General features: G+C 32.4%; 1 protein-coding gene across 1 annotated transcript; it reads left to right on the forward strand.

Annotated features, from left to right (window-relative positions):
- The first annotated feature begins 441 nt into the window (after positions 1 to 441).
- LOC129256852 (talin-1-like) lies at positions 442 to 10601 on the forward strand. Its single transcript, XM_054895045.2, has 3 exons — positions 442 to 3206; positions 4214 to 4459; positions 6861 to 10601. Exons 2-3 carry the CDS (start codon positions 4259 to 4261, stop codon positions 7104 to 7106), a joined length of 447 nt encoding a protein of 148 aa, XP_054751020.1. The 5' UTR covers positions 442 to 3206; positions 4214 to 4258; the 3' UTR covers positions 7107 to 10601.
- The last annotated feature ends 5006 nt before the right edge of the window (positions 10602 to 15607 follow it).

The following is a 15607-nucleotide window of genomic DNA, read 5'->3' on the forward strand; positions in this document are numbered from 1 at the left end:
AATGTGAGTGTAAAGTTAAAGTATTATGTTGTAAATTTTCAGGGCTATAGCCAGAGTTTGTTGGGGGGCTGTAATTAATCATTGTCATGGTGGAGGTGTCTAAGAAGAAGGATGTTTGCTTTTTCCTTTGGAAAATATTTGCCTAAAGGGCTATGATGCAAAATGGTTAACTTCCTATTGCAAATTCCCTTTAGGGTATGTACATGTAAACTGCTTTTCTTCATTATGATCAGTTTTGAATTGATATTAGACTTGGGGGGCATATCCCTCTTGTCCATTTGCCTGTAAATGTGATGTACATTTTAAAAATGACCACCCAGTGACTGTATAAATCTATGGCAGGGGGATTCCAATGAAAAAAATAAATAAAAGTTTTAATGGGTTATGAATTGAGCCATGTAGGTTGCAGTGTCAGCTGGAAAATTGCAAATTATCATAAAAAAGGCATCCAAACCAAATTGGTCTATACTATTTATGACAAGGCAAACCTTATGACATCATAGGATCAACAGCAGTTGAAACTGGCACCTCACCAAACCTCCAAAATAAGGCTAAAATCCTATTTTGGGTTATTACTTAGCAATAAGATTATTTTGGAACTTTTATAGTACATGAATGCATTGCATTCAAAGCATTGCTTCAGCACTTGTTACCTACCCCCTTCCGTTTCCCTAGATTGATTATAAACACAATGACATGTTACATATGTGATTTATGTACAAATATCAACTCACTTGTCTTTCTAATCATGATTAAAGATTCATGAAAGTAGTTGCATTAAATGCTGATTTCATGAGAAAGTCTGTATAAAGCAAGGTTATCATCAAATCATCTGAGATTTAGGTCTCGTACTGTTACACAAACTGAACTTTGAGAAATCATTAAATCTAAACTGAACAATAATCACACTTGAGATCACCAACACAGTTGGTATGCATATGTGGGACAGCATACTTTTATTGCTTGGAAAAGACCTGAACCTGTATGACCTCATTTATGCACTCTTTGTTTAAGTACATGATATAGTGCCCAGCATTGTGATATAAATCACTTAAGTACCATTTCGTCAATATTAGCAAGGTCCATTGGTTTCATACTGATAACGCAAAAACACTTGAATTTCATGAAAGTTATAAAATCATTAGAAATAGGTTGGCACTTATGAAATACTTGAATTGTCTGTCATTTTATGTGAACATGAATTGAATATAAATCTCACTGAAACAAAGGTCTTACAAAGTAAAATAATACTAGGAATATATTTAGTCATTTTTTTCTTTGGTACATGTACTTCAAACAAGAATTACACAGAAGTGTTTGTTTTAAAAGAAATAATTTGAGTTTGTTTTCTGCTTTGATCTTGTTTTTCATCACGTGCATACATGGTAAACTGCCCATTCCTCTGTTGCCAACTCGTCCGCTCAACACGTGGTCTACCTTCATTTAGTCTAATGCCATTCCGTCCATCAACACTTCATCTAAAAACCATTTGGTCCAATATTCACTTCTAATCATCAGTTAGTCTATGACCATTTTGTTTAATAACCAGTTGGTCTAACACCCATTTTCTTTCATTCATTTTGCCCAATTAACACTTATCCAATTAGACCAAATGGTTTATGAAATAAATGGCTATTGGACCAACTGGTTATCAGACGAAATGGTGAGTGAATGAAATAGCAATTAGACCATGTGGATAGTGGACGAATTGATGGTAGACCAAATGATAGTAGACAATTTGGTAATTAGACAAATTGGCATTAGACCAATTGGAAATAAACTGCATCCATGATTGCTGCTTTTCCCATTTTGTTTTGGAACAACATTCCTTTTATTATTGCCTTGTTTATTTATTGACACAATGTGAAAAATGAAATCTATGTTTTCAATTAAGTTTGAAAATTCTGGGATGTGTTAGAATTTGTACTTGGAAGAGGCATATTTGACATTTTTTTACTATTTCCTTGTGTATAGTAGAGTAGTGTTGGCACAATGTGAATGATGAAATCTATGTTTTCAGTTTAAGATTGAAATTGCTGAGATGTGTTGGAAACTACCTTGGAGAGCATGTACATGTATGATAATCAAAGATATTGCCTCTAGCTGCATTCTAATGTTATTATAATGAGTCCTTAAACCTATCAGATTTCAAAGAGATCCATGAAACAAAAGACCTTTAGCACTTTCTTTGAAAATGGTGTTTGATGCACTTTCTGATTTGTGTCTTTTAAATTTAAAATGTGCACATTGTACTTCAAATAGTTGTTGAGTCATAGACTAATTTCATTCAGCCATCTTGAGTTATGAAATGTGTTAAGTAAGACTGTTATGGTTCTATAAATTAAAAATAAAGCAATCGGCATTATGTGAAAATTATTGTTCAAACTATATGACCATAGCCTGTCAAAGCTAACGGTTTCTTCCGTTTTTTTCAGAGAATGGAATGGTTGTACACATACATTGTATTTCTTGAAGGAGGTGATTTTGAGTGGAAAAAATATTAAATTTCTATGTTTGCAAGCAGAAAGCTATTGTGATTGAAAGAAAACACATTTTGAATTTTTGCCAAACCCTTTTTTCCATTGCCTCACACTGTAAAGATTTTTTTTACTAGAGTAACCCAATGCAATATATGTTAATTGGTGAAAAAACATTGTGTACTAAAAACTGTATTTATGTAACAGTATTTACACATGCAGCATTCAGTAGACATGTGTATTTTGTTAACTTAGTAGATCCTGAAAATGTTTATGTAATGAAACCTACATGTAATGAAATCAGAACACCTGATATTTTTTATTGTCCAAGGAGGTCGAACTTGTGTGAATGGAAGGTTGATGTATTGCTCTGTGATTTTTTCTTTACATAATTTGTGAAATTCATGCTTTTTTGTTATCACTTCATCATAAGTAAATAAATCATGCATGTGTACATGTAACTGATATTTCATCATAGCTAAAAGATGGATGATCCTCCCCCCTCCCCATATTTCTATGAACATTTGTTGTTATCACAATTGTACCTATATAAAGTAAATTGCAAATTCTACATGTTGTGTTTTATCTTGATCGCTTTGGCAGAAAGCAGATGACAGTCTTAACTTTGAGGAGCAAATCTTGGAGGCAGCTAAAGCCATTGCTGCAGCAACAAGTGCTCTTGTCAAGGCAGCTGGCTATGCACAGAGGGAATTGGTTCAACAAGGAAGGGTAAGCAATTATAGTTGCATTTGTTCTTTTTTCAAGCAAGAAAAAAAAGAAAAATTCATTTTTGTAATATCCAATTTATGTAGACTATCTCTACATGTGCCCTCTTACATAGTCACAGTCAATTGTTTAGTTAGCAATATATTTCCTCTTCAGAGATACTGTAAATTAAAGAGTGAGGTTTGATATATAATTAAGTCTATTCAACTTAAATTGGCCCCATATCTGAGTCCTTCAACATACAATTAAATAAAATTTCTAAAAATAAAGCAACTTTGCCTTGATCATACAACCAGATTTTTGTTTTGTTTTGCCAGTATTTACATGCTGCTTTGATACATTAATTAACTTAAGATGTGTAATTGGCTTCATACCAAACAAGAAAGGATGTGATGATACTATCATGCTGTTGTAAATTATCAGGAGTACTTTAACTGAGAACAGATGAGTCTCTTCTTAGTTCTGCTGCATGTTATGCAAATGTATTTTGTTGCCAGTGTGTCATTGAAGTTCAAATACCATCAGTCACCAAAGCTTGTTTATTCTATAGAATAATTATTGTTAACTGCCATTTCTGCAGATATTGTGTATTTTGTATGCATGCATGTATGTAGCAAGAACCAAATATCAGTTCTGCTTTAAAATTGACAGGTATTTGTGGAAATAAAAAAATACATAATTTGTGAATATGATTTAAACTTGAAGACACATGGTATTGCCAGTAAAATTATATTGCATTTATTGTAAAGCACCTAGAGACTTCTGATACAAGAGATGTTAAGTGCTATATAAGCAAATGTAATCATTATTATCAAATGATGAAGAAAATTTGACAAAAGCTTAGTTACAAAAAAGGGAAGAATTCATAGTATTTTATTAATTTTAACTCAATCTTTATTGACCATCCATATTTTATACATTTGCATTCCCATGTTCTCTTGTTTAGTTTGTTTATTAAGGTAAATGTTTACAAGCCTGATATTTCAGAATTGATTTTATTCCTGGTTTAGGTGCGTGCTAACCCATCACCCTACAGTGAAGATGGTCAGTGGTCAATGGGTCTGATTTCTGCAGCTCGTAAGGTTGCTGCAGCTACACAAGGTCTGTGTGAATCAGCAAACTCTGTGGTACAAGGTCATGCTAGTGAAGAACGCTTGATTGGATCAGCTAAGCAAGTCGCTAGTTCTACTGCCCAACTTTTGGTTGCGTGCAAGGTCAAGGCTGACACCTTCAGTGAATCCATGCGAAGATTACAGGTATGTCTAAATGTATCATTTCTAGATCTACAACAACCTCTTGAAAATAAGGAATTTAACTGATATATTACAGCTGCCTCAAGTGGGTTTATATACAGATATGGCAATTTAGAAGAGTATTTATTATCTAGGATATCTATCATTGAAATCTGAAATAAATTAGATATTCAGAGTTATTCACTGTAAAGCATAATATATATTTTCTCAAAATCTCTGAAATTACTTCATGCATTTAGACCTTGAGATCTGTATGATTCCCATGTTTGGATGCTTTGTTTTTTGTCAGGTTTATGCCTTTCACAGTTCTTTCAGTTCTCACTAAAAAATAATGGCACTCACCTCAAAGTCTGTAGATAAGGAATCTAAATTCAGAGCTTTTAAGCTACTTCAGGGGAGCATTGCATGAAACAAATAGTCAGTGGTTTTGACTGTCAAGTTTTATAGGCTACCAATATCCTTGCATCTGATTGGCTCAAAGCAAATTAGTCAGTGAACGTCACTGACCAGATGCTTCATGACACTCTCCCCTGGCTTTCATATCTCACTGCCTTTCCATTACCTGCATGTCCATATATTACTAATCATCTATATATCTGTATATACCAATCAGGAATCAGCTGTAAATTTACTCAATAGTTGTTGCTTGCTGTGCAATGAAAAAGCTCGGCAAAAAAGAATGGTATGTCAGAAAACTGGTATTCACCCACCTTTGCACAAAGCAAGGTGTAGATCTATACACACTGGCACAGTAGAACAAAAAAAATCAGAATGATTATATACACATTTTTCTTTTTAGTGATTTGTAGAAAATGAAAAATAGGCAAAACATAGATATGCTTGGTAGGGAAGTACACTGATTTTAAACGCTTATTTATCTAAATGAGATACATTAAGGCTCTGTGTATTATCTGATGCATTCATGCATTTTCATGTGATATTTTGCTTCAATAACTGGTTTCCTGTAGGACCCTGAAAAAATGGTTTTCTTACACATTTACCTGTACAACAATAACTTAATAATATGTGTGTAATTTGATGAATTTCACAAATGCTACCTTTTTTGTCATTATTTTATTTCTATTTTTATTGTTCCTGCATGTTATAAGCTAGAAAAGTTATTCTCCATTTTTCTCATGATGAAAATATCAGAAGTTCAAAATACAATTTCATTTAAGAAAATACTGTTTTCAAAATGTAAATTGTGTGATTAAAATACTGCTTTAACAAATTGCATCATGCAGCTGATACCTATAGAGACATTCTTAGTGCTTCTCTTATTTGTTGTAACCCTTGTAGTTTTTTAGGCAAGCATTGAATATGTCACTGCATTGATTGATATCTTTTATTAAACTTTTAGTTTGTTTATCACTTTATGTGAGCAATTGATCCATTGAAATAAATAGATCTGATCAGCTAGTTTGGTAAAATGAAATGTCCTAATTCTTGATATTTGCACATCATTCAAATATCTACTTTCAGATTTTATCTCTTAAATATATGATCATTTTACTCTGGAAATCCTAGCAATGACATGCTTGGGCTTTGTTTTAGCCACATCATTTCATAATAGTAACATGTACAAAGGGCTTGACCCAATAGTGGTACAACTGAGATGAAAAGTATATGCTGTATTTCATTAAATTTCAGCCACGTTTAGTTCATATTGTTTCTATAAAAAAATGACCCAAATTGAATCATTGTAATTCTTGTCATTTGATCTGTGGTTGAAAACGGAAGAGAGTAACAAGTGAATGGAGGCGTGTTATTGAGCTAGTGTTGTGCAAATATTAGAGGTGCGATGCATTTATCAATTTAGCACATCAGGGTTTGAAATGAGTTGTCCTTGTTGAGTTTCCTCATTCGAGATATGGTCTTCACCTTTTAGTTTGCACAACATAAATGATTTATCAGGAAGAGTAAAGATAGATTACTTAGAGGGATGAATGCTCTCGGAAGATTCCATTGTACATGTAGGATGATGTTTACATGTATCAGAACATATTGATGAGGTGATGCAAATGTCAGTGATGATAATGCAATATCTTTATTCATTGATAGTCATGTAGGTGTTTGATGGATTTCCCAATTTATCTATCCATTATAATTCATATAATGTAGGGAATTGTATAAAACAGAAAAATTATTAATATGGAATTTAATAAAAAATAATGAAAGGTTACTTCTCATTGCAAAATATTGATTATGTGCATGCCAAGTTTCAGCTAAGAAAAGAAAGGATTAGTTTGACAGCATTAGATCTTGTCTTATGATCCAAGTATATGTAATGATAGCATAACACCATCTAACTCTTTACATTTCTTATGATATTGTGTAGTTGTAACATGTGATCTTTTCAGATGATTTATGTGGAAAGCATTTCTTTGTGACTCTCTTTGTACAGGTTGCTGGTAATGCAGTAAAACGTGCCTCAGATAACCTGGTAAAGGCTGCTCAACAGTCACAGGAAGCATCAGACGAATCACATGGTGTAGAGATTACAGACCGTATGGTAGGTAACATCGCAATTGAGATTGAAGCTCAGGAGGCAATCTTGAAGAAGGAGAAGGAATTAGAAGAAGCAAGAAGGAAACTTGAAATAATCCGCAAGAAAAAGTATGCCAACAAACCTCCATCAGATGAAGATTGATTCTAACCACTTTATATAGACAGTTCATTATAAATATTTTCATGAAGATCAATGTTTTAGTTCTGTATCTTTTTTGCAACAATATAAAAAAGTACAATGATATTCAGCATGGATAACTTGTTTAGTGTGACTTCAATGTGTGTAAGATATTACTGTCATGAATATATTTTCTTCACTTCCCTTATATCAATGAAAATGTTTTAGCATAATGCACATAATTCATAGACCCAAACCCAAGTAATCTTGAACAATAGATTAATCATTCAATTTTTTTTCACTGGTCTGAGCAGTGCATTGAATGGCAGAAATGTATCTTACATAAACTTTATCTCTTACACATGGAAAAGAAAAATTGCTGTAAAAAAAAAAAAAAACATGTTTTTTTTTCTAGAGGTATGCTGAATGGACAATGGTGTTGCTTTCCCTGTGATAAGATGGATGGTCAAATATCAATGTATGTTGTGTTACAAAAATTTTGAAACAAAATGTTTTCTATGAAAAATGTAATGCTCTGCCTACCCCATGTGTGTATTCTTAAATTAGAAGAAAAAATGGGATGATCAATACCAATGTCGCCATTCTTGTCATTTAGTATATCGTGTAGATTTAGAAATAAATAATGTTTTAGATCATATTATTGCTTTCGATTATGTTACATATATTAATGAATTAAATCTCTATGGTGTTGATGATTTAAACCTACACAAACTGTGACATGTTTTGTCTATGGCACAATCTGTGCCATGGCTTGTCTACGGCACAATCTGTGCCATGTTTTGTCTATGGCACAATCTGTGCCATGTTTTGTCTATGGCACAATCTGTGCCATGTCTTGTCTACGGCACAATCTGTGCCATGTTTTGTCTATGGCACAATCTGTGCCATGTTTTGTCTATGGCACAATCTGTGCCATGTCTTGTCTATGGCACAATCTGTGCCATGTCTTGTCTACGGCACAATCTGTGCCATGTTTTGTCTATGGCACAATCTGTGCCATGTTTTGTCTATGGCACAATCTGTGCCATGTTTTGTCTATGGCACAATCTGTGCCATGTCTTGCTGCAGGAATCCTCCTCAGTGTCTTTTTCTCTCTAATCCTCCCGTTTCAGCACTTACGTAGAGAACAATGGGGAATATGGGGAAAACCACATTGAAAGACACTGAGTGGGATTTCTGCTAAAAGATGCTCAGACTTTTTAAGGTGCCTAATAGTGCTCTTGTAATGTAGTAAAACTGTAGATATTCATTAGGTGTGAAATTATGTTTTTGTGGACTAGTTTGGTTATAATATGTACTTGTATGTTCACCCAAGATATGTCTGACCTGTGATGCAGCATTATACATTGAATCTTATTTTCTTTGTGTCTACTGTAGCAAAATATCCATTAATTATTATTTCAATTTATTTGAAGACTTACAATGACAGAACTTACTCTGATATTAGATTTTCTGACTGGTGGTATATTGTTGAAGATAAATCTAATCATGAGTAAATAGTGAGTTAGGCCTGAATGACATAGTTTAATTATTGTCTTCCATCTTCAGGCTTTAAATATTTTTTCTTTCGGAAATAAGTTTTTACAAGTTTGATTGAAAAGGGCAGATAATGAAGATTTTTTGTAAATTTTGTCAAACATTATTATAGCTTCCATGTCTGATGCTTTCATTCATATCACATTTTGGATGATAACAATCTGATTGTTAGTGTGTGCGTGTCTATGTATATATCTGCCTTTCATGTGGTGTATTAATGATAAAAATTAAATAAATGTTAGTGTTGATCCCTTTCTCTATTTCTAGCTTAGATTTTATGGAGTTTTCTAACTCACTCTCTGTGTTAAAGAAAAATATAGAAAAAAATATTCTGCAAGTTGCAACTCGAAATGTGTATTGGTTCAATTGTATGATCTGTATGTAAGGAGATTGCTAGTATTTATATAGTATGTTCTGTATTGTTTACTGTACATGTTTGAAATATCAAGTTTTATTTTAAATTATAATATGTTCTATATCCAATTTGTAGAGTTGCATTAATAATGAAAACTTGTACTTTGTTTTTTGTTTTTTGCTACTCATTTTTTTTTCATTGGTCATAAGCATCAACAAGTTTGATTTTTTGGGGAAAGTGATGCCATGATTGTTGTGACATTTGAAAATTATTCTTCAAGATGTTAAAACAGATCATCAAACTATCCCAAGATCACTGGGGTGAAATATAAATGCTCTCAAGATCGTGTTTGTCATTTATTGTTGAGAGAACAATATATTTTCATATTAGAGCCTGTCGGTGAAGTTGTATGTGTATAATGTATATATATTTTGTTACCCCTCTGAATGCAATTGGGAGTATGTGATTAAGACATGTGGATATCAAGTAAATGAATATGCAAGAATTTTGAGATGCTATCACAAAAGAACGCTCACCTGTTCATTGAAGCAGCAAATTCTACATTGTATGATTTATTGTCATGTTCAAAATCACTCACATAGCTGTGATGGATGCACAGTTTAACATAAAACAACGATGATGATGATTAAACAATTGTGACAACTTGCCGTTGATAATGTCATGCAGCAAGCACTTATAATATTTATATGCACTGAATGGTAAATGGTTGAAAATATATCTGTGAAGGTTGATGGTAATGAACAGCAAAGCATTTCATTTGTATATGACATTACCACAAGAAACAAAACACACACAAAAAAACTAATTGTTTTTTAGTTTAGTTAACTACTTGAAGACAAGTTAGGAGAGTACAAAGATAATATATTGATTTTGGAATGACTTAATGGAATCCAAGTTGAATTACAAATCTCAGATATGTAAATGAAGATAATTTGTTGCAAATAATGGTATAGCACACACTATTGGTACATGATATGTGATTATGTATGCAGTTAGTATTGCCTGTGCTCATCAATTGCCTATTGTAAATAATTTCCAGCTCTTGAGCAAAGACAAAACATTTATCTCTAAATGTTATTTAAACAATTTATATCTTCATGTAATGACACATATTTAGTTACACCTGCTCAAAGCTTTAGCTTTCATTGTTAGTAGTTTGGAATGAATTGTTTTCATCCTAGTTTTATTATCACTAAGCTATATATTATTTGCATGGATGCTTGATGTGTTTGGGTCTAATTAGTTTGGGTTACATCTAATTCTTTTATTTCTTTTTCATGTGTGTTTCAACAAATTTTTATGATTTTTGTAATTACATTATCAAAGAATTATGAATATACTTTGATATAACTGTCAAAACTAATAGAGTCATTTTCTATGATTATTTTTTTTTTCATGACAGAAAAACAGTCAATTCATGAAACAGATTTAAGACAGAACAAAGTTACAACATTGTGATTCAGTCTATTAATTATAAAATAGTATCTCTTTGATTTACATGATATATCACATATATGCCTGTATGATATTCACGTTTTTTGAAATAAAAACAAAAATACATCAAGGAACATTTATACATAAATGAAGAGATGTGTGAAGACGTCTTGTATTATTTGTTTGAATGTGTATGATGATACATGTTAAAAACACAAAGAGGCAAAAAGGATGGAATTGGGCCAAGGAGTTACACTGTTTTCACCCTTATTAAAAACTGTCACTCCTCAGCCTTTTTTAAGGATGGCTTACCTCTTTCTATCCTTTTATTTTTTAGAGTCTAGATATGATGTTTGATTTATTGAGTTCAATTCAATGTTGAACAGACATATGGTGCATGTACGAGGCATGTATCAAAAGTAACATGACTGGCATCATGAAATTTTATATTAATTCTGAAGAACAAATTTCATAATGTTCTTTGATAAGTCCTCAAATTAAATGCATAATTTCATCCATCCTAGCCATGCCTCTTGCACTGCAATATGTATTCTTCTGAAATGCCCCTCTGCCTTGTCAGTTTAGCATTCTTGCCTATTTCTTTTATTGAATCCTTTGTTAGGGGGGGGCATGGAAAATGTCAGTTGAATCAGCACATTAATCAAAGTCAACAATCTTTTTCTTGCAGGGGAATCGCTAGATTCTTAGTGAATTTTGAGCAGTGTCATCGTCATGGTAAAGGAACTCTCAAGTATACCTGCCAAAATTACTGTCGAATCTTCTGTTCATTTGGCTGTCGATCAAGACAAGAACTTATGAACAATGCCTCTTGAATTTTTAATTTTTGAATTGAATTTCAACTTCACTAGCAACAGTTGAGGCAGCTTGATTTGATTGGTACTTCACCAGTTTCCAACTGTTCTTGAACATTTGTTGTCTCATAGAAGTTTTAGAACCTGTAGAAAAATGTCTGTTATGGAACAACTTACACTCCGAGTGACTTATCCTCCCCCCCCCCCCAAAAAAAAAAAGCAGTTGGTCATCAATTAATGGGACCTATTTGAAGACAAGTTGGCAAATAAGATGGGCATTTCTTCTAGTATGCCCATCTTATTTGCCTATGAAGAAATGCCCATCTTATTTGCCTATTAAATCATGGCAGAGATGGATGGATAAAAGAGCCTTTGACTTTTATTTTAATTCTGAATCAAATTATTGTTTTATGATACCAATAGAAATTCTTATATTACAGGACCCTAGGGTCTGCTATGGCCAATAGTAACATTTTTTTCTCCCTCTTTTAGCATAAAAAATCTTGTTTTTAAATTTTGATTCATAAATTATGTGTTTTCAAACAACTGAAATTTTCAACTTGACTTAAATTCACAATTTCACATAATGAAAACAAGAAACAAGTTATTTATATTGTAAACTTTATTTCTTTTTTCTCATTAGTTCTACAAATTATATTACTTATGTACAGCACTTGTACTTAGCTTTTCCCCTCATATAAGAGAAGAAAATTCCCAGCAAGGTTTTATTCATTTTCACATGGTGTTGAAGTAGGTGCTTCTTTAATAAAAGTCTCCACCTTCAAAATAAAAAGAAAGATCTTGCATTTGAAATTTACTAATGAATGAGACATGCGAGTTTGATATGGTAACCAGGGTTTGAAAGGCCATAATATTTTGGACAAAAGTAAGAACAGAAATTTATATTTAGTGGGCATACAGTATGCACTGTCTTTAAACATTTCTTTCCATGATTTGATAAACATGTTTGTAATTACACATAAATGCATCAGTGCATACAGAAGTAAACAATAGACACAAATATGAAAGTTAGATCTAAGTTATTCTAAATGTGAAAAATAGTAGTCTCATCATGATGAATTCCAGTGACATTTAGTTATTATATTAAAATCAAGCATTTCATTGTGTTTCCTGACACTGCATACAGTAAACATTCTTTTTTTGTGTGTGCTACCCATCTTCAATATGCAATTATTTTCTTTCATTAATTGCTTAAGCAGCTTGGTAGGGAGTAACATGATTGTACTAAATCAACATTTTACATCTCCGTCATAAAATATTAATTTTTGTAAATAGAAGAAACACTTTTGATTAGTGAATGAAAACTATATAATTTGATATTCTAATATTATGTTCAACATCAACATATTCCAGTATTGTTTTCCAGACAATGCGTGCACCTTCGTGAGAAGACGTGTACCCCTAAATGAAAAATGTTCTTGAATAAACATCTCAAGGCGAAAGATGCGAGAGTAAGTAAAACTACCTGAAAAATCTAAGAAAATCTTTCCAAATACTTACATAAATAAGAAGTTACATTTTGTTATCATTTGCGTTGCATTTGTTACAAGTCATCTGAGCTAAGAAAATAGCTGGCTTACATTATTTGAAGTAATCTAATTACCTCAGTTGGCATATGCAGACGAATAATACAAGCACTCAAACCAAATTAGATTCTTACTCGTGTTTCACAGCTTTCATCAAACTTGGTTAAACACACATGTACAAGTATAGGTTTGTAGTTTATGACTACAGGTTCTTGAAACCTTTTTTACATAGGTTATAAATGAAATTTGTTGTAACTAAATTATGCTTTTGTCACTGAAGTAACAGAATTGACTCATTTGCTCCAGTCAGATTAGGATTTGAATGTTAACAATTTTCCTGAACCCCATCTTAAATTTAGCTTACCTTTCGAATGATCAGCTTATTGTACTAACTTGCTACTGGTTTTGTTTGGCCATGTGTTTTCATTCTTATACGTTTTGAATTCTCGTATTTGACCCATTCATATACCCGAGGAAAGTTACTTGGCTTGACTCAATTGATATCCCAAGTTTCTTGAAAAGGAGATAATTACTGAAGTAAATGTTTAAATAGTTGCTCAAAAATGTTAACCTTTGGTTTCTTATCACTACACAAGGAATACTACTTGTTAAGTGAAATGTAAATTAGGGGGGGAAATAGTTTAGGCACCACAATTCACAATTTCCATTTTTTCAACTACTGTCTACCCTATTTCACGAAACATTTCTTGCAATGAAGATCAAGAGTATTACTTAAATCGAAATTAAATGCCTCGGACTATGATGCTGCTAAACACAATTTACTGTTGCCCGTTTGACACCGCACTATCATACCTATTCAAACGTGTTATTCATCATGTTTTCTTTAGTATTAAAAGATAATTATCATTACTAGACACATTAAACATGGAACTAAACATAATATGTATATATTTACATACACAGAGGTGATTTTTATTTTATTACTCAAGCAAGCAATAAAATGTTATTTTCACAGTCTCTAAACCACTTGCAACAATTTTTTTTTTCTAGGAGGATGAAATCGGTAATAGCTGTTCTTTAAATTGCCCCTCATAACTTACATTTTAAAACGTGTTATTCTAAATTACCTTCAATACGTATTCTCATTTTAGCTCTCAATTCTATTATATTAAAAAAAGATTCCGGTGAAATATTTTAGTATTTTCGACCCCTCCCCAAAAGATAATAAAAGTTTTTAAATGTTTTTTTTTGTTTAAGAATGTGCATGTTTAGCGTGTTCTGAAAGATGCGCTCGATTTTGTTGAACATGCTAAAATAAGGTTGTAGATGATGAGAGATGACGTTGGTAGTGCTGAAATAGGGCATCAATTGGTCGAGGTGGAGGCAGAATTGGGGTGCTCAGGTGGTGGTTGCATCTCACTCCTCACCAATTCACTGTTATACAAAGAAAATATCAAATTAAACAGAAGAGAGAGAGTATTAGAAAATTACTAATGGATACGTGAGCTTTGGGAGATCTCTGATATCTATAAAAATGAAGACGTGGAGTAGAGTGGTTTTGTACCGAATATACTATTCTTAAAATGATACACTCGAATGAGCTAGATACGTGTCGCTGCATTTCTTTTGTGAATAATGTATATGTGGGGCAGAGCATGATACTACGATGATATGATATGGGGGAAAAATGCAAGTCAGAAATAAGAAATGGATTTATATTGATTATTTCATTTTCTTATTCTTTGTTATTTTCATATAAAACCAATAGTATCTAATTCTCGATCACAAAATAAAGCAGACATTTTTTTAAAAGAAATCAGAAGTACTGTGAGGTGATATTGATATTCATGGATTTAAAGAAGAATGAAACCCTTGAAACCAGCTGAATCCATATCAAAGATAAAAATCAAAGAAACATATTGTTGAAAGTTTGAGGAAGATTGAATGAATAATAAGAAAGTTATGAGCATTTGAATATTGAGATCACAAATGCCATGTAGATCCTCCCATTGGCAATGCGACCAAGATCTGTGATGTCACACACGTACAACTCCCTCATAACTTTAGTACTTATTTCACTTATATTCTCACTTTTATAGAGTCTATCACAAGGTGAGGTGTTCTCTTTATGAGAGGACAAGTACAGAGGTTTCACAACATTATATCATTGATGAATCGTTTGTCATATGATTAGAATGAGCAAAAAGAGATGTTTTGGGGTATATTTTCAGTGTCCAAAAGGGGAGAGTTGTTCATCTGTGACATCATAGATCTTGGTCGCATTGCCAATTGGAGGATCTCCATAGCATTAGTGATCTCGACATTCAAATGCTCATAACTCTTCTATTGCTTGTCCTATTTTACTCAAACTTTTGTTGATCTTATTCTTTGATTTTTCTGCTTTCACAAAAGCTAACTTGCTCCAAGAGTTTCATTCTCCTTTAAGTTTTTTATAATATGGAATGAATGACTTTCATATTCATAATAAATAATGTCTTGGCATGTGGCAACGATCAGCTCTTGAGCTCGACGGCTTACAAAGCTTAGGCGAGTGATAAATGTAGTGAAAAATAAATCCTCTAATTCACGTGAATCCAATTATTATAGTATTTCATTGATATAATCATATAAAACATGAATTAAACAAGACTCTTGATATGAATAAAATCAATTCCATTGATTGACAAAGCTATTTGCGTGATCATGTGTATTTTAGACTACTTAAGAATGTTAATTTCATAATATACTAATTCCAAAGTTACGGTCATAATTATGACGTCATATCACTCAGATGTACAGTGTCCACTGACACTATTTCACTAAATTTTGAATGACGAC

This window comes from Lytechinus pictus, chromosome 3 (assembly GCF_037042905.1).
Source record: "Lytechinus pictus isolate F3 Inbred chromosome 3, Lp3.0, whole genome shotgun sequence".
Lineage (NCBI taxonomy): Eukaryota > Metazoa > Echinodermata > Echinoidea > Temnopleuroida > Toxopneustidae > Lytechinus > Lytechinus pictus.